The sequence below is a fragment of the Vipera ursinii genome (genome assembly GCF_947247035.1).
Source record: "Vipera ursinii genome assembly, chromosome: 3".
Lineage (NCBI taxonomy): Eukaryota > Metazoa > Chordata > Lepidosauria > Squamata > Viperidae > Vipera > Vipera ursinii.
Genome location: NC_139516.1, coordinates 183,079,913 through 183,106,558, shown reverse-complemented (window position 1 = coordinate 183,106,558; position 26,646 = coordinate 183,079,913). Strand labels below are relative to the sequence as shown.

Genomic DNA, 26,646 nt, shown 5'->3' with positions numbered 1-26,646 from the left:
AGGTGCTGCTATGCCCGTCTCACCAGTTTCTCACTGTTGAGCGACCAGGCCAGCCTACTCCTTAGCTGCACGCCCAGGAATTTGATGCTGGTAACCGTCTCCACAGGTGAATCATTAATGCACAGAGAAGTGTGGCTGTGCCTGCCTTTTCTGAAATCGACAATGATCTCTTTGGTTTTTCTGGTATTTAAAACTAGGCTGTTTTCTGTACACCAGTTCACCAACCCCTCAACCTCCTTGCAGTAAGCTTCCACCTTGTCATCATGAATAAGGCCCACTACTGTTGTATCATCTGCAAACTTCACAAATATGGTTGGTGGCAAACCTAGCACAACAGTCATGAGTCAACAGGGTGAACAGCAGCGGACTTAGAACGCAGCCCTAAGGAGAACCTGTGCTCAAGAAAATGGTATTAGAGGTATTTGTTCCAACTCGCACATATTGGGGCCTGTTGGTAAGAAAATCCAGAATCCAGTTGCACAAAGGGGTGTTTAAGCTTAAAAGGCCCAGTTTGTCTACTAGATGCTGGGGAATGATTGTTAAACCCCGAACTTAAGTCGACAAACAACAAACGCACATGAGTATTTCTTTCTTCTAAGTGCTTCAAACTGAGATGGAGAACGGAAGAAATAGCATCCTCCATAGAGCGATTTGGTTGGTAGGCAAACTGAAGCGGGTCAAATGCCGGCGGGAGGCTGGATACAATAATGTCCTTTATCAGCTTCTCAAAGCATTTCATAATGGTGGATGTCAGTGCAACTGGGCGGTAATCATTGAGGCCTGTAATTGTGGACTTTTTTGGCACTGGCAAGATGATGGCCGTCTTAAAGCATGATGGGACCATTGCTTGCTGTAATGGGAGATTGAAAATATCTGTGAGAACACAAACCAGCTCATCTGCGCATTCCCTAAGGACATGTCCAGGGATGTTATCCAGGCCTGCTGCTTTCCGAATGTTAACTTTCTGCAGTGTTTTCTGGACAGTGGTGACATCAAAGCTTAGCACTTGCTCGTCAGGATGGGGCACAGCTTTCCTAGCAGGAGAGCTATTTGATGCCTCAAATCTACCAAAAAATGTATTCAGTTTGTTTAGGAAGTCCGTCTCGTCCTTGCATCTCGATGGGAGTCACCTTGTAATCCAAAATGGCCTGGATCGCTTGCCAGATTCGCCTGGTGTTTGTTGGGTCCTGAAAAAAGTTCTGAATTTTCTGGCAATGGGCTTTCTTTGCACCTTTTATGGCACTTTTCAGATTTGCTCTGGCTACTACTTAGTATAGCTATGCAAATAATTTGAAAGGGCACTTCAATTCCCACTTTACAACCAGGATATCGTTCTGAAGATTCCGTTTGACTGCTTCAAAGATCTTCCCATATTTCCTGTTTTTCTTCACAGGCGGTTTCAGCAGATCTTTTGTGTATACAAATGCATGAACTGTCAAGCTCAGAAAAGGTTTATATTGAATCACTGGGTTTTTTACATTTCTGTTTACTTGGTAAATTTCTATGATTGAATCTTTCCTTGCCCCAACCCCAATTAATTTCCTAGCCCTACTACTCCTTTTAGCAGTTCTACTTGGTCTATCTGCTAATGAACAAAACATATATGAATTATGAATATGTCAAAATCTAGTCAAGAGTCAAGAAATTAAGACTGCTGTGGGGGTGCATATTAAGAGTTCCCAGGTTTTCTGGCTGACAAAACACTATTGCAAGAAAAGATGATTCAGCATGTTCAATCTAACAAAACTTAGCAGCGTGCACATCCAGTTAGATCGAGCTGGTGGATTTCTGTCATACACTTCTGCATAAATAGAAGCACATGTACCATGCTCTACTGGGTGTTAAAACAAAAAGTATATTTTTAAAATATATTTTAAAATGTTATAAAACCCTGCAGACATATATATAAAGGGAAACTGAAATTCAAAGGGGCTTATATAAATTAATTTGACTGAAAAAATAGGTAGGTAAGCAAATTTGTGATTTTAAGGCTAGTAGCCAGTCTAAACAAAGCAAATACATTACTGTAACGCCATAATTCTTGTAAAGCTATAAACAAAGTCCAGAGCTAAACTAAGGCACATACCCCTTTAGGAGAGGGAGACTGAAGAGATACCCATCTACATTTTTTCTTGCAGTTTCTTAAGTGGTATGCAGTAGCTTAAAATATTTAAATACATTTTAAACTATGGACTTTATTCTTTTTATCATGCTTTACATATTTACACGTAACTTTTTAAATTACTATATTTTGCTTTAATTATGTACGTTTTCACACCTTAACAGTGTATTTAGGAAATAAAGCCTGCTTAAATAAACATGCTTCTTTCCTGAAGCTATTTTGGAAAATTGCTTAATAGTAGTATAGCTAACCGTCCAAATCCAGCTTAAACAAAGGTACTAGATAGGTTTTTAATAGCAGTGCAGAATGTATCCCAGAGAAATCTAAGCCAGTTTGAGGACTGATATGGAAATGAAAAGGTAAAGGTTCCCCCGCACATGCATGCTAGTCGATTCCGACTCTAGGGGCCGGTGCTCATCTCCGTTTCAAAGCCGAAGACGTCTCCGTGGTCATGTGGCCGGCATGACTAGACGCCAAAGGCGCACGGAACGCTGTTACCTTCCCACCGTAGTGGTCCCTATTTTTCTACTTGCATTTTTTTACGTGCTTTCGAACTGCTAGGTTGGCAGAAGCTGGGACAAGTAACAGGCGCTCACTCTGTTATTTGACACTTGGGATTCGACCTGCCAAACTGCCGACCTTCTGACTGACAAGCTCACCGTCCTAACCCAACCGATTCTTAATCTCTGGTTTATAAAAAACTTTTTCCCAAAATATAAATTAACAACATTTTTCTTCCAATTAGTTATAACCAATAAAAAGTTCGGTCTAGAGGCAACTACCATGGGGTATCAGTTGTTTGAAGTCAACAGTTTTCCTTGATAAAATAATCTTGATAATGCTTGTGTTTTGTTAAAGGAATAGCCAAAATGCCACACTTAAGATAATAGTTAAAAACAAAAACAAAGGCCTGACTAGATGCAAAATACATAATTTATCCAAAGCCAGCAACAAATCCTGAACATGTCTAGTTTTTTCTTTTAAAAAAGTAACTCGAACAAATCACAACAATTCTGTAGTGTACCAAGTGTATATTTCAATTTACTGTATTTAATCTAACAACAGATTTGGTCATAATTTACCAGATATACACAAATGATTTAAGTAGCAAAAGGAGATTCGGTTTCAAGAGAATAAGTAAAATACATTAAGAATGTAAAGCCAGGTCCAGTTTAAGCATTAAGTGAATAGTATGTTATAATAAAGCAGATTTAGGTGATTTTCGGACAAGATAGGTAGATCAATTGTAAACTATTTTATGGGGAATAAATGGGATGGAAGAAATCTTTATACTATAACTTACATATTCACAGAGCAGAACATTTACTTAACGTTTAAAATACTTCCCATTCATATTATGTTTCCCCCTATTTTCTACTTTGGACCCCAACAGAATTACACATTACTCATTTCAGTCTAGAAGAGAATAAGATGTATTCAGTTCTTAAAAGAAAACCCAAGAACTACTTATCTGTCAGGTTTACAGTGATGTGGAATCTACCAATGATGTATTTGGATAGAAAAGATTATACAATACCCATATGATTCAGTCTGTTTCATCCAGCAGAAACAGTGTCTAACATTAATCCATTGTTGTATTGAAATAAGGGATAATAAAGCTGTCTCTTTAAATATATTTTATATATTTTTATATATATATATATAAACTTTGAACAGATGGAGCACCATTAAGATTCTATCCGTCAAAGCAATTAAGTTTACCACACAACTACCATAATTTAGTTTGCAGATATAAAATAGGAAAATATACTCATTTTAAAGTTAATAAACTCAAATATGGTGACCCTCAATTTATAATACAGTACTATCACACTGGCCTAGCTATGTATTATGATAAATGCTGTGCATATTTATTCACTGTGACATAGTAATATATTGAATGCAGTGTCTAAACTTCAGGTAGCTCACGTGCATTCAGGCTAGATGAAGCTGAGAATACTAAGCATAAAAAAGGTGCAATACCCTCCCTTCCCTCAGAAAAAAAAGGCCTGAAATCATTGGTACAATATAACAAGTTTAGAAAAGATTTATGGCTACAAAAATTCAAGTTTCAATGTCTCATCCAAAAACAGAAGCAAAGAGCATTGGGGATAAATAGCTCCAGCAATTATACTAACAATTTTCTTTTTTTAAAAAAGAAGTTCCAGCAAATTAAGCTGCCAAGTTAAACGTAGTTTGTTTGGTATATAAAAGAACCCCCCAAATAGGAGAGAAGCAAAGATTCAGTTTGTGTTTACTTTAATGAAAAGCAAAGGGGCACAAAAAAAGAGACAGCCTTATGTCTAATTTTTCACATAACAAAAACTAGACAAAAGCAGACAAATTGGGCTGGACTATTAAAATCAAAAATATCAATTACACGCCTTTTCAGATTCTAGGACTCTAAGCTTTGTGATGGATTGAGGTATACAGTAGTGAATAAAAGTAATAGCCAATAGAATAGTGCTAATAAAAACATAAATTAAAATATGGGCAGCCACGCCAAAAAGTGTCTTAACATAAAGTTCTTTAAGTGACAAGGAGAACATTTCTTTCACTCCAATCACAATCTTCCTTGCAGTTTTAAGTCATTATTAACATTTGGTGAAAGAGCTGTAGCATTTTGAAAACTCAAAGTACTGAAACCTAGTAAGTCAGGAAATTAAATATCAGTGATTAGGTTTCCAGGACTTGTCAGCTACCATATCCTGACAAAATTAAGTGACACAGATTCATGTCATCCAGAAGTTGGATATTGAAACTTATCAGGGGAAGGGCAATGGCAAGAGAGGTGAGGTAAAGCCTCCTTTTAGGAAACGCGAGCCACTATGCCAGACTAGCCACTTTTGTTCACAAACTATGATTGGAATCAAGGGAGCCATCTCCAAAAATTGCAATTTATTTCATTCATGTTAAGACACATGAATGATTAACACAGGCATAGTTAGTACTATGCCAGATTAGGACCCAAATAGTAATATCCTATAAATAATAAAAATACACTTTTACTTTGATAATTGACTGTGTGAGGACTCTATATAATTCAACCAAATGACTGCATGCTGTACAGTCCTGTGCAAATATCTTTTAAAAAATTAATAATCCTTTCTTTTTTGCTATAAGGCTTTAACCCTATAATTTTCACAGCAACATAACTTTCATCCAGCCTGTACCATATTTTTTCCAATCCTTCAGTCCAAAAATTCAACATGGTCAGTCTGTATGACGTCAAAATAAAGCATCTATAAGATCAAATCCCCTCAGTCTTCTAAAGGCACACAGACTTCCCCAGATTCATCCCACCGAGTCTGGTCATTCTGTTCTTCTATATCATCAGGTAGCTCTTCATCAGCTTCCCCTACTTCATTTTCTTCAAACTCTTCATCTCTAGGAAAATCGGTGTCTTGTACCTGGTCTACTCCCTCTTGCGCTCCTGGCTGAGATTTGTCTGCACAGTCAACACAAACACCGTAACGCCGAGATCCATGTCTTATTCCAACGCTGGCTGCTAGCATGAAAATCTTCTTGCACACCATACATTTGTACTTCTTATCCTTTTTGTGAACCTACATAAAGGATAGAATTATTACATCAACAGGTTTAATAGAGATTTATTAAAATTGATTTACATTTTGTAATTAATCCAAAACTAAAATTTTAATATACTTGAAAGCCAAAAATGGGATTTACTGCACCCATATCAAAATTTTCACTTGAAAATGAAAATATATAAGCTTGTTACTTTGTTCTTGTTATATTTTTAAGCTCCTATTTCTGCTCTAGTTCCTTAGTAAGTTGAATTATAAATTATTGTAGAATGCAATTTAAAACCCAGTATCAAAATTAAATATTACTGATATGTCTCAATAATATTACTTCTTAAAGCATATATTCAGCCAGCCTTTAACAAGGAACACTAATCTTAAGTTTCCTTCAGCTTTTGGTATTAAAAGGCAATAAATTCTGACACCAAATTTCTTGGCTTTTTAATTACCAAGTACACATTGTAAGGTGCAAAAATCCCACGCTGTATTCTCATTACCTAATCCGAGCATGAGGGAATAGCTGAGAAGCAGGTTTGTATTTATGCTTACTGAAACAAAAGCAGACCAAGATTGTACATATTCATCTAAATCTGATTACTGGTTAAACCAGAACAAAATCAGACCTACATTCATACATTTAGTTTATCTACAATAGTAGTCTTCCTGAATAATGAACCAGGGAATTATTTCTATTTTTGCATTATGTTTCTGAAATATAGCATAAAAACCAGCAAAACCATTTTGTTTAGTTATTGAATTCATCCAATAATTGCCAATTCCTATCATTACCTTAGCTATTTTATAATAATAATGTATATATTAGTATTTAGAAAAAAACTAGGGCAGATTTTTATTAATTATCCAATTTATTAATTTAAATGTTTAAACATATTTTACAGGATCCAATCTGGGTCGGTCATCAGGACCAGAGGTTTAGTCTTCCTAGCTTTCGGACTCATGCTGCAGCCCATCCTCAAGGAACTTTTCACCATTATCCAATTATAGATGTTTGTTTGACCAGTAGGACAATATAATTCCAAACATTACCCAGAGAATGCTATAGTTTGAAGCAGGTTACTAATTTAAACACTTTAATTGTAAACTGCACAAATGTGATGTCAGTTAGCTTAATTCTATATGAAACATGATATACCAAACTAAATTCAATACATAAGAAATCTTAGTTTTATTGTAGCAAACTATAGATGTTACATACCAAGGAATGTCTTTTTACATGTTCTCTACGAGTAAACAGTTTTCCACAAATATCACAGCTGAAAGATCTCACTCCTGTATGAATGAGCAAATGTCTCTTTAGTGTTCTTCTATATTTGGCTACATAGTTACAGTGTGGACACTTCAATTTATTCATGATTAGAGAAGAATCACCTAAAGATCCAAACAGAAGTGATTTAATAAGTTAAGAGAAACATTTTTCAAAATATGATATAAAATAATATAGTATAATAAGTGTGCGTGCATGTGTATTGCCGTTCAGCACAAAGCTAATCTCTGCATAGCCATAACACCCAGATTTATTTCACCTACATACCTCAAGTATGTTTACATATAACTATAGTGAGAGAAAAAATATTTGATCTGCTGTTTTTGTACGTTTGCTCATTGACAAAGAAATGATCAGTCTATAATTTTAATGGTAGGCTTATTTTAACAATGAGAGACGGAATAAGAACAAAAAAATCCAGAAAACCGCATTTCAAAAGTTATAAATTGATTTGCATTTTACTGAGTGAAATAAGTATTTGACCCTTTGCAAAACATGACTCAGTACTTGGTGGCAAAACTCTTGTTGGCAAAACCCTTGTAGTTGGCCACCAGGTTTGCACACATCTCAGGAGGGATTTTGTCCCACTAGTCTTTGCAGATCCTCTCCAAGTCATTAAGGTTTCAAGGCTGACATTTGGCTTGATTTTGGTCTCATATGACCACAACACTTTCATTCAGTTCTCTGAATCATTCAGATGTTCATTGGCAAATTTCAGACGGGCCTGTGTACATGTGCTTTCTTGAGCAAGGGGACCTTGCAGGCACTGCAGGATTTTAGTCCTTCAAGGCATAGTGTGTTACCAATTGTTTTCTTGATGACTATGGTCCTAGCTGACTTGAGATCATTGACAAGATCCTCCTGTGTAATTCTGGGCCGATTCCTCACCATTCTCATGATCACTGAAACTCCACAAGGTGATATCTTGCATGGAGCCTCGGACTGAGGGAGATTGACAGTTATTTTGTGTTTCTTCCATTTGCGAATAATCACACCATTCTCACCACACTGCTTGGCAATAGTCTTGTAACCCATTCCAGCCTTGTGTAGGTCTACAATCTTGTCCCTGACATCCTTGGACAGCTCTTTGGTCTTGGCCATGGTGAAGAGTTTGGAATCTGGTTGATTGCTTCTATGGACAGGTGTCTTTTATACAGTAACCAGCTGAGATTAGGAGCACTCTCTTTAAGAGAGTGCTCCTAATCGCATCTTGTTAACTGTATAAAAGACACCTGGGAGGCAGAAATCTTGCTGACTGATAGGGGATCATTCATTAAAATGCAAATCAATTTGTAACTTTTTTGAAATGCGTTTGTCTGGATTTTTTTTGTTGTTACTCTGTCTCTCACTTAAAATAAATCTACCATTAAAATTATAGACTGATCATTTCTTTGTCAGTGGGCAAATGTACAAAATCAGCAGGGCATCAAATAATTTTCCCCCTCACTGTAATTCATTCACCTTCATTTTTGAGACCAAGGTTAAAGAGAACAGCAATTTACCACATGATTGGAACAGGTTAGCAAAAGTGTGATTTCCAACTGTTTAGCAACAGCCTGCATACAATAGCACACATGGTACTTTCTGAAAAAAAATTAAATTTTAAGGTAATCAGCAAAAGATTGGTGACAATTGCAAATAAAGTGTTTCAGTGCCTTGAAAATGTTTAGGTAATTATCCTTATCAAATAAACAACAGAAAATAAACAAATTAGAAATTTTCTAATGCAAAGAGAAAAATGTCCCAGAGTGATTTCTGCAATCCCCTAATTTGTAGAGGAAGATTTTCAGAAATGTTTCTGTACAAGGTTTGCCAGAATGCTAATATAGGTAGTTGTTGATTTACGTAACTTGATAGTGACCGTTCAAAGTTATAACGGCACTGAAAGAAGTTATTTATGACTGCTTTTCGCACAACTGTTGCAACATCCCCATGGTCACATGATAAAAATTCAGCCGTTTGGCAATTTATTTTTATTTTATTTATTTTTATTACATTTATATCCCATCCTTCTCCAAAGACTCAGGGCGGCTTACAAGCTTAGCAGTAGCCTTCATTCTATGTATATGCCTGCTTGTTAGGGCTTTCACACACACCCCCAAGCGGCATTATTACAAAGTCAGCTTATTGCCCCCAACAATCTGGGTCCTCATTGACTCATATTTATGATGGTTGCAACATCCCGGGGTCTTGCAAATCTCCTTTTGTGATCTTCCGATAAGTGAATTCAATGGGGAAGCCAGATTCACTTAACAACCATGCTACTAACTAAACAATCACAGAGATTCACTTAGCAACTGTGGCAAGAAGGGTTGTAAAATGGGGCAAAACTCACTTAACAACTATCTCGCTTAGCAACAGAAATTTTGGGCTCAATCGTGGTCATAACTTGAGGACTACCTGTAGTAATCTTGGCAAATAAAAGGCTCTCTAACAGTCAATTACTAATACATTCTTATATGTAAAGACTGCAGGTTCAACCAAGATTTTAGGCAAAGCATATCCCTGAAGATACCATTCTCAATCTAAAATGCTCAAAACTCTATGCTGCCCCATTGATCCACCAGTTTAAATTAAAAGTATGGATCCTGGGATTTTAGAGTTCTACAGTAATTGAAATCCAAGTAAACACATCAAGAAGTTTTTTCTTCATTAATATACACTGCAGATGAATTGTACCAAAGTTTCAAAACTTTTTTTTAATAGTACCAGAAATTCAAAAAGCACATTTTTGAATTGTAGCAGAGTTTAAGTATATTATTAAATTGTATGAATGAATGAAGATAAGGCCACACATAAGATTAGATCCTCCAAATTCTGGGAAATCTGTAAAAACAGACTAGGAAAGCTTTTTTTCAAGTTTGAGGGAAGCATTCCCTCACAAGAAATCTTTAGAAGGGAAACATATGCTAGGATCTCTGAAATTCTTATCATCTGCGGATCTGCAAATTATCATTCAATAATAGATATTCTGCTTATTTAACAGTAACTATTGCAGATTCTTTTTATGCAGTTTGAATTTTTCAGAGAATAGTTCACTTCTGATACAGTACAATTATATTACTCTTGTATAAATAGAAAAAATAGTTTGAACAGAAGTTAATAGCTTTGCTCACCATTTTCCCAATTTTCTTTTGGCCAAGATTCAGGTAGCAATCCATATTTGAAATCATTTGAAGTCCCTGGTAGTAACCCAAACTTGAAATCATTGGTGATATTAGGAAATATTCCAAACTTGAAATCGTTTGAGGTACCTGTTATGAGATTTTTTTAAAAAAAATTATATATTGTAAGATGTATACAAAAGACATATTAACGCAAATAAATAAGCACCCATATTGTATATATAAAACAAAGACAGGAGTCCCACAAGTAACCTAGCCCTGTGCAATAAGGATTTTACCTAAGCATACTGAGATTCAAGGTGCAAAAGTGGTAATTAAACCTTGTATATGCTATGTGCATTAATTTTACATCTTTCAGATGCAAAACACTCTACAAAACTTGACCTGAGTTAATTTGAGTATGAGTAGTAATTTGAGAAGTAGTTAATTTGAGTATATGGCTCTATGTACTACATACTGAAACTGGAAAACTACATACAGTTCTATATTCAACACCCAGTCTAATCTGTAATTTATCATTGCTATTTCATAGAGCAGACATGTCAAACTTGCGACGTCACATGACATCGTGCAACATATCAGGACAGTTTTGCCATTGCTAGCAATGGGGTGGGTGTTGCTTCTGGATGACGTGTCCGGCCCATGGGCCAGCAGTTTGACACCCGTCATAGAGGAAACAAAAACAGATCAGGTAAGTTTTAACCTCCTGTTTCTATGAACTTTCTGTTTGGCTATCATGACTGACCAGAAGAACTTTTAGGGACAAAGCAGATAGAAGCATCTTTTGGTTGGCAGAACCTGAGAAAGTTATGATAGGAAGAGCTTAAAATGATGGAGGAATAGGGGAAATTTATAAACCAAGATTCATTATGAATTTTGTTTACTGAGGAAAACTAAGTTACAACAAGCTCTCCAAAATGGATGTTATTGGGGCTTAAAAAAACCTTAATAAAATGAAAATTACAGTTAAAAGAGCAAATCCCACATTGTTTACAAATCTAGAAAACAGATTGAAATCAAAACAAGATAAATATAGAAAAAACAGTGCAGCTAGATATTACTAGCAATTATATCCAAAAGCTATATTTCAAAATTATTTAAATCTACCAGTGCTGGTTAGTATTCTAAAATCAACACTATTAGTTCTTTTAAAATAAAGGAAAAATGTCCCCTCTCATACAAGCCTCAAGACGTACACCAAAGTTAAGTTACTGTAGTAAATAATTGCTTCCAACATTCTTTTGCAAAAGTTTTAAATACAAAGTCCAATGTTGACCACTGGGCTATTAGAGAGCTTAGTGCATTACAATAAATTAAATTTGAAAATGGCTAAGCAAAAATGTTACCTTGAATTTATATAATTCACTCATAAATTAACACTTTAAAAGCTCCAAATCAACTCTCATATAGTTGGCCCTGAACTAACTGAAATGGAGGAATTACTTTTCTCATATTGAATAATTCTAAGTATGAAAAAGGAAACTTTAGAATTTACTCGTACACTCAAAACTTCATAAATAGGTAGTACCCATATGAAGCTCAAATAATATTCAGTAAAAATATTAAAGGTAAAGATATACAAAATGCAGAAAAAAAGCAAAAGAGCCAAAACTGTTTCACATTACAGTACACTAACTCTCACCAAATTTAACATAACATAACTATGGCCTAAATCTCAAGCTTTAGTTTATCTAATTTAGACTTCTTCCAATTATTAATAGAAAGTAATTAAAATATTAACTTGGCAATCATGGCTAAAGTAAACAAGTCATCATTTAATTTGAATGTCTGCCCAGAAACAGTCAGGACTGCTTATCTGGGCAAATGTGTTATATGACCCATTTGTCAAAGAGATAGACGTTGCAATCTATTTCCAACATTCTTTCAGCTGTTCTTGGCACTTGTATTCAGAGTAGGTCACAGGAATTAAAACCTGGAAACCTATCTTCACAATCTTCAACTAATGAATTAGTGGAGTTAGTTGTAATAAGTGAATGAAGAATGAATATTGATCTTCCTCTTTTATTTTCTATAACCGCCTTATATTCTAAATATCTCACTTCAGTAATAAAAAGAACAAAGAAAAGGAAAAAGCATTGGCTTAATTTCCCTAAAGCAATTTAGTACAATTTGATTAAAATCATTACAACCATATACCGTATATACTTGAGTATAAGCCGACTCGAGTATAAGCCGAGACCCCAATTTCACCCCCAAAAACTGGAAAAAGTTGGTGACTCGAGTATAAGCCGATCCGCCGTTCTGCAAGCCTCCACCGCCGGCGGAGGCTGGATCCGCGCTCTGCAAGCCTCTGCCGCCAGCAGAGGCTCGATCCGCCATTTTGCAAGCCTGAATACACAGGAATACCCTGTGTGGCCACGGCTCTCGGGGAAGCCCTGGCTGTCCGCTTCCTCGCTCCACGCTGCCATTCGGGGCTCGCGCGTTCCCCAGGCAAATCGCGGCGCCCAGCAGGCGAGGAAACACACCCGCTCCAGTCGCCCCCCCTTCCCTCAGGAGACGCGAAGCAAGTGACCGCCCGGAGCTTACCGAGGACTTGCTTCGGTGCTTCCAGGATCGCGCGCACCTCTCCCAAGCCGCCGCCGTCCGGAGACCTGCTGAAGTTTGGGGAGGTTTGGGGAGGTGCGCGCGCACCTCCCCAAACCTCCCCAAACGTCGGCAGGTCTCCGGACCTCCGTGCCCTGCCTGCCTGCTTCTTTCCGCTGCGGAACGAAGCAGCCTGCCTCCTTCTTTCCGCTGCGGAACGAAGCAGCCTGAACGAAGCAGGCAGGCTGCTTCGTTCCGCAGCAGAAAGAAGCAGGCAGGCAGGGCGCGGAGGTCCGGAGACCTGCCGACGTTTGGGGAGGTTTGCGCGCGCACCTCCCCAAACTTCGGCAGGTCTGCGGACGGCGGTGGCTTGGGAGAGGTGCGCGCGATCCCGGAAGCACCAAAGCCTCGGCCGCGCACAAGTCCTCGGTAAGTTTTTTTTGTTGACTGGAGTATAAGCCGAAGTGGAATTTTTCAGCCCAAAAAGTGGGCTGAAAAATTCGGCTTATACTCAAGTATATACGGTATATCTCTTCTGCCTTTAATAGAAATATAAAATTTGAAATAAGTGACTTCATGTCCATGTATCCTTTTGGGGGCAGCAATAAGTAATTTGCCATTACAAATAATCCTCAAGTTATGACCAAAATAGACCCTGGCCAATTTTACAAACATTTTGCAGCAGTTACAAAGTACATGCGTTCATTAAGAAAACCCACGGTTCACTATGGGTGTGGTTTTGCCAAAAACCAAAGTGCTGTTTTTTTGCAAAACCATTGTAAAATGTGGTCATGACTGTGGAGGACACCTTATGAACTGGATCTTTAAGTCTCCTTTTTCAGCTTCAACGTAACTCTGAATTGTCATTAAACAACTGGTTGTAAGTTAAGGACTACCTGTACTGCTGTCTGATTTTTTTTATTCTCCAGTCTAAACTATAGTATCATTAGTGTAGTATTATTCTCTGCGGATTTCTCATTCAAGTAATAACCAACTCCTGCCCTCCTTTCAAGCCCAGAGAAGGTTGGTTAAGTGCTGCTGTTAACAGAGCAGCTCAAAGGGATTGGTTATTCATGTAGAGATGGTATATACTGATTCCAGACTACAGAAGCAAGAAAATTATTCTATGTATAAAGAAGTGTTAGGAAATAAAAGGAGGGTGCAAAGGACAAAAGCAGTTAATGCAGTCGTTGGAAGCTTAACTTTGGTGCCAAATTTTTAATCTTTATGGTTTTAATTGATATATATATTATGTTGCTTTAATGATGCTGCTTTGATTTTGATTGGGAACTATCCAGAGTTTAATATAAGATGGGTGACAATATAAATGTTTTAAATAAGTAAAATAATTTTAATTTTCTCGTATTTTTACTTCACAATTAAGGTGAAAGGATTCCTAAACAAATAACACTACATTGTTTGATTAAAATTTACTTCAATGATTTCAACATATTTTCATTTTCAATTTAAGCTCCTTCCCCCCACCCTCCCAGCAATTTCATATATTTTGGTTTGGAATATTTATAATGTATAGAAACATTCTGGGATGAAGCACAGCTGTGTTCACTGATGCCTTTTCCTTCCTGGCTTAATTCTAAGGCAGGAAGAAGCAAAGCACAAGTATGCTACTGTTTTATAAAGGTAGTCCTGAACCTAAGGCCATTGTTCAGTGTTGTTTGAAGTTATTACAACACTGAACAAATGGACCGACAGTCATGTAATCAAAATTTGGGCATTTTAGCTGCGTGCCCTTACAACTGCAGGGGTACCTCAACTCCCTCCCACCCACCCCACTCCACATCTATACCCTTTGTGAGACAGCTGCTGGCTACACAAGATTTCTTTTCCCAAGGAGTCACACAGCAGTTTCCTCGCAAGTCTTGAAGAAGATGATCTCATGTGGCAGCAGTTGCCTCAGGACAGGCACACTTGTCAGCAGTGGGAGCAAGATGGCAAAGTCAGCTGGGTTGGTGTATAGCAGGGGTCTCCCAACCCCTGGGCCACAGACTGATAACGGTCAGTGGCCTGTTGGGTAGCAGGCTATGCAAGCGGCAGGGCAAGGGCGTGAAACTTTGTGGAGCCAGGAAGGTTGGAGACCACTGGTATATAGGGTAGTAGGGGTGTTGGCATGCATGTTGTTTTAATTATTGTTTTAATGTAATTTATTTTCTGCATTTGGGCACTAGGGTTTAATTTGTTTTAATTTCTGTATTTTGGGTATTTTGGTATTTATGTCCCTGTTCACCGCCCTGAGTCCTTCGGGAGAAGGGCGGTATACAAATCAAATCAAATAAATAAATAAATAAACTGCAAAGGTGGCTGAACTGGGGCTTCCCGGGGTGCAGCGCCTTTGTACAGTGCTGCTGAACTCCACTGTGCAAAGTGGTTTCCTGGCACACTGCAACTCTGGGACTGCAAAAAGTTCCAGAGTTGTGTACCAGGAAGTCCCTTTGGCCAGGCTTTGCAAAGCACAAAGGAAATTCCTGGCACACCACAGATCTAGGGCTTTTAGCAGCTCTAAAGGCCATGAAGTGCCAGGAACAGTACCAATCCCAGCCACAGCCTGGCCCAGCAATGCAGCACAAAGGGGCTACATGGCATGCTGCAGCTGCAAAAATGTATTTCCAGAGCTATGGCCACACCAAGAAGTTTCCTATCCCCCTATTTTCTAGTCACTGTCATTTGGCAGCCCTCACCTACAACAGTGGCTATTCCAGTTCCCTCCCTGGCCTGAGAACATAGGGGAAAAAATATCTCTGAATTCAAGGCTCTTTTAACTGTAGCTTGGTGATGTACTATTAACTTTTTAATATATTTCTAGATTTGCTTTGTTTCCTGTTTTTCTCAGCTAATTACCGTATTTTCCGGTGTATAAGACGACTGGGCGTATAAGACGACTTTTGAGATGATTTTCAAGATTTTTCGTCTTATACGCCGGAAAATACGGGTACATGCCAGTTGCCAAGTGTCCAATACAAGCCCAATTCAGCCCCGTCTGATGCAGATGGTGCAAAGCCGCCATTTTGAAGCCCAAAGGGGCTTTTCCTTCCACCCACCCTTTGGAATACACGCAAGAGCTGCGTTCACACGACATGCTCTTCCAGGCCAGACTCTGCAAATGGCACGCCAGAAGCCACAACCACCACGGGAACTCTGAGTCCCCGCCTTTCGGCAGCCTGCACGGCCAAGCGCGATCCGGCTTTGAGAGCGCATTTGCAGATGGAGCAGCTGCCGCGTCTGGAGCCAAGCCCCGCCCGGGAGGCAGTTGGCCAGGCGGGCCCGGAAGATGCGCTGGAGAGCCGGGCTTGGGGCAGCCATGACGAGGCCAGCTGGCGAGGGCCGCTGCGTGGTATGCGGGCAAGAGGGGCGCCAGGCCAAGTACCGCTGTCCAGGCTGCCAGGAGAGATAGTGGGTAGAAGGGCGCGCTCTGCTTATGCTCAGATGCCGCTTGGGCAAGGGGCTTCCTGCCGCTCCCGGGGTCTGGCGTTTGCAAGGGGGCGGGGAAGGGGCTTAGAGGCTCTTGGGGGTGGGAAGGGAGGGTCACATTGGAGGGGGAACTGGACTAAGGAGAATTGAAGTTGCTTTGCAAGAACGGGGGTGCTCGATTCATTTATGTACTATTTTCCAGCATATAAGACGACTGGGCGTATAAGACGACCCCCGACTTTTGAGAAGATTTTCATGGGTTAAAGTCGTCTTATACGTCAGAAAATATGGTATACTGAGATGTTTAAATACCTTCACGGATAGTACAATATACCCTTAATACTGGTTTTATTTAAAAGCAGTTATACTTCTAAATTATAATTAGTCCAAAAATACAATTCTATGTGCCATATATTTTACATTATCAAACTATTACTGATTTCAAATGCTACACGTTTGAGTTTCCCCAAATGCTATTCTTCTGTTAGCAGTAGGCAAATAAACCAAATTTCAAAGATTTGAATTTTTTCCTCTGAATATGCTGGCTATAACACGAACTCGAAAAGAACATGAACTCTGTCAAAAGCAATATTATTATCATATATACACCTGCACTCTGCACATTGTAAAATATGCTAATATTTCAAAATTGTAGGTTTCTATAAACTTCTAAACTGTTTCTATAAACTTCTAAACAGAATTCCAATTCTAAACATTGTTACAAACTATTTTGGAAAGTAAGTTTAGCCACTTTAGTATAAATGTGTGACTTTAGCTCCATCTTTCTCTCTATAGTAGTGTTTTGTAATTCTGCAGTAAAACCAATACTGCCTATCATCAATCTTCACAACTGGGATTTATTCTATTTTATATCTTAATTTAAAGCAGCTGTACACTCTATGATCCATATGTATATGACTCAATGGTTTCAAAATCACAAGAGAAAAGGATGCTTTTATATTTCAGAAGAAATATAAAAAAAGTTAGGATATTAAATTTTGGAAAAGCAACTTTCTGATGCTTTAATTAATTATAATGTTTGATATCCATCATGCCAGCATTTACCTGCTATTTCTTCCTTGATAAACTGCAGATCTTCTTCTGGATATTGTACTGAAGTTTGAGTAGCTGAGCAGTCTTCTAATGGCTCATCGTTATTGGGTGGTATATTGTAAACAAATCTTTTTGCACCTGGATTTTTCCTTCTCGTTTTTCCAGGTTCTTGAAGTGATTGTCCTTGTGAACTCATATCATTCCACACAAAGACCTTCCCTTCACCTTGAGATTCATTTTCAGCCATTTCGGGTGAGCTGTCCTGGACCCAATCATTAATTTGGTAGTTTTCAGACTGGCTTTCATCAATGCAGTAGCCATCATTTTCAGTTTTTATGTTGCTTGCCAAGTTAGTTAGATTTCTTGTAGCCCAAAAACTAGCAACTTTCTGATCCCTTGAAGATAACCCATCTCTACTCACTGATCTTCTATTATAATCCACAACTACAGCTTCTGGGGCTTCTGATTTTATGCTTATATTTAAGGCATCTTTGATAAAATTACGACAGGATTGCACAACCTCTGTCATCTGAAGGTAGCTGGCCACTGACATAACTTCAATTGCATTCTGGCTTGTAAGCACAAGATTACCAGAGTATAGAAAGTCCAAGATGACAGAGAAGCCTTGAACAGCAACAACATCTAAGTAGGTAACAGTGGTTTGGTTACGATTTTCTTTGTTTGTAAAGCAATACAGAGTCTTGAAGAAACGGCTGCCTGCAACCAGAATATTTTTGTGAGCTCTGAAGACTCTTCCACTCACCACAATATTGACATCACAGAGAATGCCCTTTTTCCTTTGCTCGTTTAATTCTTGCAATAGTTGATAGCAGTAAGAGTTCTCATTTGGCCTAATATTATAATCACAATCTCTCTCATTAGCCAATTCTGATGTTAATTCAGATTCCTGTAATTAAGAGAAGAGGAAGGAAGATTATACATTTGAGTTGAGGTTGACTGGTTTGAAATTCTACATAATACTTTTAGGATTAAACAACCCAATTCTAAAATATTGTTGTTGCTTTCTTTATAACACTTTATAGTTTAGTCCACTGCCATATATTTCTAGTTCAAGCACGCACTGAAATTAATTTTATCACACACCAAATATGTACAAAGGACATTCAATTACATTACACTAATTTCTCAGTGCCATTAAAACTTCTGCTATTAATTGGAATATAACTATTTCATTGCCGTGTAAATACTATGTAAATGCCCTTGTGCAATTTGCAAGATAAAAAAAATCACTGTGTCCTTGCTGAAATGGATAAGACTACCAGCTCTAGAGAAATATATATGAATTTGAAATATAAATTAACCACTGCCTAGCCACAAACTGTATGTTATCTTTTTTGTCTCCTGGTTTTTGTCTCCTTCCAAGTCATACCTCTTTAAGTATTTGGTGCCTACTTGAATACCTAACATCTTTTCTTAAAATTAAACCTCAAAGTTACCTCAATTATTTTATTACTTTCCAGTTTGCTAACCATCCTCACCACCCTTTGCATTGCTTCAGTTTGTCTGAACCTCTGTAAAACTGAACACAATTCTTGAGGTGGACTCTAAACATGGGATTTTTACTTCCTGTATTTGGAAAACTATTCCTACTAATACGACCTATATTTTCAAATGTCTTTTCAACAAGCTCCTTAGACATTCAACTCATATTGCACTACAATTCAAAATTATTTTCACACACTTTACCACCAAGATAGGTATCACTCATTTGATACTACTATAAGGTATACTATAAAGCCAGAAGCTGAACGAGTACTACAATTGCTATGTTGTCCTACTATCTAACCATACTGTGTAAGAATGCTGCTAACTGGAGTACATCTAATAACTCAGCAAATAAAATTCTCCTTTGATTGGGCTCCAAAGTTTCTTTTGTATAAGAAGTTACTATCTTGAGAAGCTGCTTATGGGTTAATTTATTCCTCCTCACGTGCATTACCTCATAGCTCACTGATGAATCCCCTAATTTACAAAAGTGCCTTCTTAGTGAAGGAATCTTCCTCGGATGCTATGTATTTCATTTTTAGCATTTGGCACAGGACCATCTGCTGCCGGGAACAAATTCCCATCGTCCAGTACGCTCACACAGAGAAGGCCTCCTCAGGGTACCGTCAGCTAGGCAATGTCGGCTGGCGACCCCCAGGGGGAGGGCCTTCTCTGTGGGAGCACCAACCCTATGGAATCAGCTCCCCCCTGAGCTTCGGATAGCCCAAAACCTCCAATCCTTTCGCCGCGGCCTCAAAACACACCTGTTCCACCAAGCTGACCTAGACTGACAGGCATTTTAATTAATTTATATTTAGTATTTTTAATTCATTTTAAAATTCTCTAATTTTTTATTGCACTGATGTTCTCAATTTTCATTTTATCTTGATTTATGTACTTATTATATGTTTTATTGTGAGCCGCCCTGAGTCCTTCAGGAGATAGGGCGGGATATAAATCCCATCAATAAATAAATAAATAAATATGCCTTTTATTATTTTTGTATATACTTTTGTCATTGTTGGCAATTGTTTTCAATGTTATTTTCTTTCCCAGAGTCACTTGTTGAGCTGGGTGACCATACAAACTGATTAAGTAAATAAATGCATAAAACAATTGTTCCTAAATTGGAAATCTCATCTTTACTGTAATCACAATATGACAGACTACCCCCTGACCTTGGTCTAGAAGATACAGGTGATGCAGAACATGGCAGTAAGACAAGCAACAATTCAGATTTAAAAGGCGAAATGCAATTTGGCATGTGCATCAGTGCTCATGCAGCAAGTGTCAGAGAAATGCCTTATAGATTGTATGTCAGTTGCAGAGAGTGGCTGTGAACCCATGAAAAGCTGCAGCTGTTTTAAGGTATTCCTGACCAATGCTAGGTCAATAGTAATGTATCTGAATGCACAGCCCTAATGGTGATGCATATTACCCACTTGCACTGATAGTTGGTTAATTAATACTGAGCAAGATTAAGGTTTCTTCCCTGGGATACTGTGATCACTGAAAATTTAAAAAAACATTCCAGAAGAAAGCAGTAACAAACATGGTAACATTTTCAAAGACTCTGTATTAATACAGTGACTAGAAGTTAAGATCAACTTGAATATCCTTAAAAAAACCCTCTAAATAACTTATGACCATGTCATTACTATACAGACTTAATCAACTATGATAAAAGAATCTTGTGTGTCTATGTACAAGACACACAGGATTCAGTTAATAATATTAGAACCACAATTCATTTGTGGTTGTATCGACTCCACTTTTGAGGGCACCAAAGCAATTTTTTCTTTCATTGTACCAATACAATATGGCAGGGCTTTTCAACCTTTTCACCCATTGTACCACTTTTAGGATATGGCAACATTCGAGTACCACCAGTCGCCTAGCAAGGTATCAAAAACTTGATGACCCAAAAAAAAGAGGAAAAAAGTGATGAAGTACAGGTAGCCCTCAACTTACAACAGTTTGCTTAGTGACTGTTCAAAGTTACAGTGGCACTGAAAAAAGTGCCCCACAAGCCACAGCCGAGCAAAACACCTGCCTGCCTGCCCAGTGGTGCTCTTCCTCCTGTCCGAGGTTTTCATTGTTGTGAGCATTTCTGTTGAAGATTGGCAGCGGGGGTGGGGTAGGGGTGTTTGGTTTTTATTCCTCCCCCCCCCCCCAGGCTGGGTGGTTGCAGCAGGTTTTGGTCATTTCACATGACCCTGGGATACTGTGACCATCATAAATATGAATCAGTTGCCAAGCATCTGAATGTAAATCACAAGACCATGCAGATGCTGCAACATTCCAGCTGATCAGAAGCGCCCTGACAGCCCCAAAGAAGCGCTGATCCTGGCGCTTCTGCTGAGTCCTGACAGACCTGCAGCTCCAGCCATTTCTTGCTCAGGCTTGTGCGGTGCTGCCACAGGTTCAGCTCATTTTCCTCCCCCACTATTTTCTAGGATGGTCATGTACCACCTGCCAGGTGCCAATGTACCACAGGCGGTACCCATACCACTGGTTGAAAAGCCCTGCAATATGGGATAATGGCCTGAAGATGCCCCCTCATTTTTCCATATTAAAATTAATTTCTGCTCTGGGCTAACATTTTCATTATTCATTTGCAATATTACTTAAGTATTATTGAAATAAGAGAAATTTTACCAGTATTATGCTGTATCAGTACACTGATTCCCTACTGCTGTTTATTATGACAACTATATGTTTCCCTTTTGTTTTTGCTATCCTCCATTTAAACTTCCAGATAGTCTTGTGAGGAATAAACCCAGCATCTGTAGCTAAAACATATTTTTCTGTTCAATTTGGGGCCTTCAAGATCTTTTGGTACTAAAATTCATAACTTCTAGACAATGTAAAGGATACAAGGGGGGGACTATTTCACATATTAACCTATACATCAAAACACAGTTTCAATATCTATCAATAATCAAAGAGCTCATTCAATCCCAGTTAACTGATATATACCATTTTTTGGTAAAAAGTGTTAAACGTATCAGGCATTATTATCCATTCCATAAAAACCAACCTTTGTTAATAATCCGGAAGCTATTTTCCAGAAAATAGCTGTCACATCTATTCCAGATTTCTACATAGTCATGTATGACATAAATATGAAGGAGAGTTTGTTACTATCTGCTCTTCAGTTAAATGCATCGTGGATTTTTAGTGAAGATACTGTTCCTTCAAGATGTCTAATACAAATGGGAGGATTTTAATTAGCTTAACAACCTAATCCCTAACCTGATTTTCAGACACAAGCCCTAAGATTGAAGACTTATACCCTACATCTATTTTAAGGAACCTTAAACTGAAGAATGAGATCATCTTCTTGTGCCTATTTAAAATATATCCCATATACTCAGCTTCCTGAAATTTATTCAGTATTAATATCTTATAAGGAATCTTTACAAAACCAAAGTATTTTCAACTATTTTGTACAGCCTAAAAATGTCTACAATCACACATCCAATCTTTGAAGAAAAATGTATTTCTTAAGGTATTCATGCAATCTTTTATCAGAAAATCTTTTAAGGACACAGCCTAAATATAAAACAAATTAAACATCATTTTATTTTATCAGTGATACTTTCCACGTAATTCAAAACTGCTTCCATCACAAATCCCTGTATATCTCAGTTTTGAGTATGAAAGTTAGAACAGCTTCTCCAACTATCAAATACAATATTTCTTATCAAGTGTTATCCTGCAATTTTAAAAAAAACCTGTTGATGTTAATATAAATTCAGGCCCTAATGAAATACAGGGAAGTATTGCATGCTAAGGGACATACACAATGCATAGAAAATAATCTAAAATTGTTTCAAACAATGGAATATACAATTTGGATGTTAACAAACAAGTGTCATTTGTAATTTGAGAAAGTTTTTTTTAAATACACACTATAATGGTTAAAGATGGATACAATGGAAACTGTAACTCACAAGGAAACCCACAAGGTTTACATTGACGTTTAAAGACCACAAAAATCCATGATTACTGTACCTCAACCTTGTTCATAGCAATCTAACTTTGGATCTGGCATTGTATGAGTTAATGCAGGAATATAGCAAAAGAAAAGATGAATTTAGCAAAAATATTCCATTTTTTTTCTTTGGATTCTAAGTACAGTACAATAACAAATGTATATTAAATTGCACTGAGAAATACTTCACAAAGTTCAGGGCAATAAATAATGGCTTGCTCTCCTTAACTTGAAATAGATCACGCTTCACCACCAGTCTTCCCATCTTTCTAAGGCAGTGCTTCTCATCTCTGGCACCTTTATGATGTGTGGACTTCAAGCTCCAAAATTTCCAGAATATTGGGAATTAAAGTCCACACATCATACAGTTACTAAAGATGAGAAACACAGTTCTAAGGAAATAAAACACTTGATTATCTCATCCTTCCTTAGTACCTTTCAGAAATACCCATAGCATCCACCTAAGATACAATTAGTCTTGGAGAAAGTGGGATATGCTGAGAGAACAACAGCAATTTGTGTGCTGTTGGTTGTCTCTTGACAAGGAATGAGGAGATATTAATACAGTGCAGTGAATCATAAGAACTTAATGCTAACAAGTAAATAAATTTAAATTGGCAAGAAAAGTTACTTAAATCATTAGATCAATTTTTTTATTGAAAAAAGTATTAAATAATGGTCACTGACATCAATGTTAATATAGTACTGAATAATGTTGTTTACTTATTACAATTACATTAATTGTAATCCAGAACCAAACTGGGCAACCCGATTTATGATTTCTCATAATCTTGCTATCAACTTCTGTCTTCTATTTTTTGTATGTTTTATCAACATTTTCTTTTTCTTTTTTATAAATAAAGGAAATTGCTTGAAATATTCTGAAGGCAAAATAAGACCTGACACTTTACTGAATGGGCCAACAGAATTTAAATATTGAGACTTTTTTTAGTTTGTATGAAAATGTTTTACAATAGTATATGGTATCTTTAATTTTTGCATAAAGATTAATTAAAGCTACCATACAACATTGTGTTTGTTAAGCAGGCAAAACACAATTTAAGAGCTTTTTTAGTTTTTTAAAAAAGTATTTTCAGCCACTCTGGTGTGTCTGCATCATATTCAGAACAAAAGAGACTCTCACCATATTTTCTAAACGATATGGCTTAAAAGAAATAATTATAACAAAATATAAGAAGGGACAATGGAAATAGTGAAAAGAACCAGATAAGATATTGGAACTTAAATGGATCATCTACACAACTTTAGAACAAAACTGGTTTCTCTTAGGGTAGAATGCTCAGTTTAGATAGATCCCCAAAGTTATGATGTTTCTTTGGATAACATTAAGACTAGTCTAGACTAGCTCACATTTATATCTGGGTACATGGTTGATTGGCTATAAATTCAAAATGATCTAGTTGTTCAATATTCAAATGCTGAATGCAAAATCTACATTCACATACCGGTATTTCTTGCTGTAATCTCATTTCTCAATCTATCCATCTTCAGAAGTTTATTAAACTAATATTTCAGTTATTTGAAATGTAACAACTTTTATCACATTTTTAGATTTTTATTTTGCCTTTCCTCCAGGGACTCTAAGTGAATTATAGAAACTCTATTTTTCTCACGATCACTTTGTGGGGTAGAGAAATAATGGATGGTCCAAAGTCCATTCATGAACTTCCACAATTAAGAATGGACTTGAATTTGCATTTTTATCCAATACCTTAACCATTATATCAAGAAAAACTCTTGGTTTTAATCAGAAGGAAAATGGAAACATAGCTAAAATTTGATAAGTTTATATGCAGGTTTTCATATGAGGAAACATAATTGACTTTAGTCTCATTTTTTGCATCTGAAGTGTTTAGTGAACTAACTGTAACCCTAAGCAGAAAAATTCACATGACACAAAAAGTAAAAAAAAGAACCCTTAGGATTCTTAATAAGAGAAAATTTGGAACACTTGAAAATATCGAGAACTACAAAATGGGTATATAATGTGCCGGGTTCAATTCTAAAAAAATATACATGAGTAAACAGAGTACAGAACACCTTGTCTGCACCTCTTTAAAAGTAGCAGTCTTTTCTCTGGGTCCTATAATGCCAGAAAAATACTGATGCTTTAAAAAGTTAGATAGGTACAAAGTTTCCCCCCCCAAAAAAAAAACAATTTTACTTGTAGTGCAATAATGTATTTTTCAAGAACTCTCAAGATTTTTGAAAGATTTATGTCATTACATTTAGATTTTCCCATTATGAATAAACCTCACTGTATTATTTGAATGTGGTATTTAAGTGGGCAAAAAGGATAAGTTTGCACCACGTGATGTAATACAATGCCAAATACAGGGAGTACAAAATATATTAGAGTCTAATAATTACACCTTACATTCAACTACATTATACAAACCAATTACAGATACTACTGCTTACCTAGATTTATCCCCACCCACCCAAACAATGGAAGTAATTGCATTAAGAAACATTAAAAGGTAACAATTATTGAACCTCAAAACTGTTACAAGCCACCCCTTAACCTTTAAATCAAAATTGTTGAATATGCTTCCTTAAAATCAGGATTAATTCCTTATTACGGGAAGAACATGAACCAGGATTATAGCATGCCCTCAAACTCACACAATCCTTTAGAAGCTCTTTAAAGTAATTCATACAAGGCACACTGCCTGACAACTCTCCCAGAGGAGGAGGACATCGGGACGGTAATGCTTTCCCCTACCACCGCTGCCCAGTAGACCACGTTTCTCTCCCTCCCCCAGGCCCCAATTCAACTCACCTGCTCAGCAGTTACTGGCTCATTGAGACGATGCTCAGCTGACAGATGATGCCTGAGAAATAGGGCACGTTTATAATTGCGGGTACCCTTGCAGAGATCGTCGTGTCCCCTGCTGCTGCCGCTGTTGTTGTTGCTGCCGCCGTCTGCAGAAGAGGTGGTAGGGACGGCAGCGGTGCACCAGGCACAGGACACTAGCCCGGTCTTCTGACAGTACTGTAGCCACGGGAACTCCTTCAGCCAGCAGCTCTGGAAGGAGACGTGCAGCTTCTGCAGGAGGGACTTGGGCCGGGTTGCCAGCGGAAAGTGTTGGATACTCTCCCCCTCCCCCGCGCCTACGCTGTTGACCTCCGCCTCATCCCCCCCGGACCGCCTGCTGCTGCTGCAGCTGCCGCCCTCTGCGCCGCTGCCGTCACCCAGGCTGCCCCCCTCGCCGTCTTCCTCGTCCTCGCTGCTGTCGCTCAGCGACCCCCCGTCCTGCGCCAGCTCTTTCCCCTCCAGCAGCCCCTCCAACTCCAGCTCCTCCTCCTCGCCGCCGCCGCCACCCCGCCCGTTCAACGGCCGCCGCGACCAGGCCGCCCCGTCGCAGCCATTGTTCGCCGCCGCCGCCACCAAGCCCCCGCCGCGGAAGGCCAAGGTCCGACGATTCCTCTCGGCGAACATGGGGCCGACCGGGGCGGCCACGGAGGTAGCGGCGCTCGCCGAGTCCGAAGGAGGGGTCGGCGAGAGCTCTTTTCCGGCAGCGTCCACGGCCTCCACCTCGGCCACCTCCAGTTCCACGGTCTCCAGCTCCACTTCCTCCTCCACCCCCTGGCCGTTCAACTGCTCGGCTTCCTGACGGACCCAGGCCTCGCCCTGGCCACTGCCGCCCCCACTCCCGCTGTTGCCGTTAGCTGTCGGGCCGCCTCCCACGGTGGCGGTGGTGGCGCTGACCAGGCCTCCCCCCCGGAACGCCAAGGTCCTGCGGTTCATCTCGGCGAACATGGCGGGCGACCGCGCGCCCCCCGCCCGCCTGTCTCCCTCCCGCGCGCGCCCCCCCCTCCCGCCCAACTGTCTCTCTGCTCCCCGACCCCACAACCGATCGCTCTGGGGAGAAAAGGGGAGGCAGAAAAAGCGGCTAACCAACCGAAGCACCCACCCGGCCAGTCAGTTTCAGTCAGTCAGTTCGCCGGGCCGCTCGAAAGCGCTTTTAAAGGCTGCAAGAACAAAATCTTATCCCCACGCTCCAGCCTGCGTCGCTGGC

The 26,646-nt window shown here is 38.7% G+C and overlaps 1 protein-coding gene across 2 annotated transcripts; it reads right to left on the bottom strand.

Moving 5' to 3' along the window:
* Window positions 1-3,145: 3,145 nt before the first annotated feature.
* Window positions 3,146-26,421, bottom strand: ZBTB10 (zinc finger and BTB domain containing 10). Of its 2 annotated transcripts, XM_083359537.1 has the most exons (5): window positions 25,407-26,421; window positions 17,113-18,007; window positions 10,069-10,206; window positions 6,884-7,056; window positions 3,146-5,688 (listed from the first exon to the last, which is right to left on the bottom strand). In XM_083359537.1, the coding sequence occupies exons 1-5, from the start codon at window positions 26,385-26,387 to the stop codon at window positions 5,383-5,385; spliced, it is 2,493 nt and encodes an 830-aa protein (XP_083215663.1). In that variant the 5' UTR covers window positions 26,388-26,421; the 3' UTR covers window positions 3,146-5,382. The 2 variants fall into 2 exon arrangements, with proteins under 2 accessions (XP_083215663.1, XP_083215664.1); XM_083359538.1 differs by lacking the exons at window positions 3,146-5,688; window positions 6,884-7,056 and adding an exon at window positions 8,382-8,536.
* Window positions 26,422-26,646: the final 225 nt, after the last annotated feature.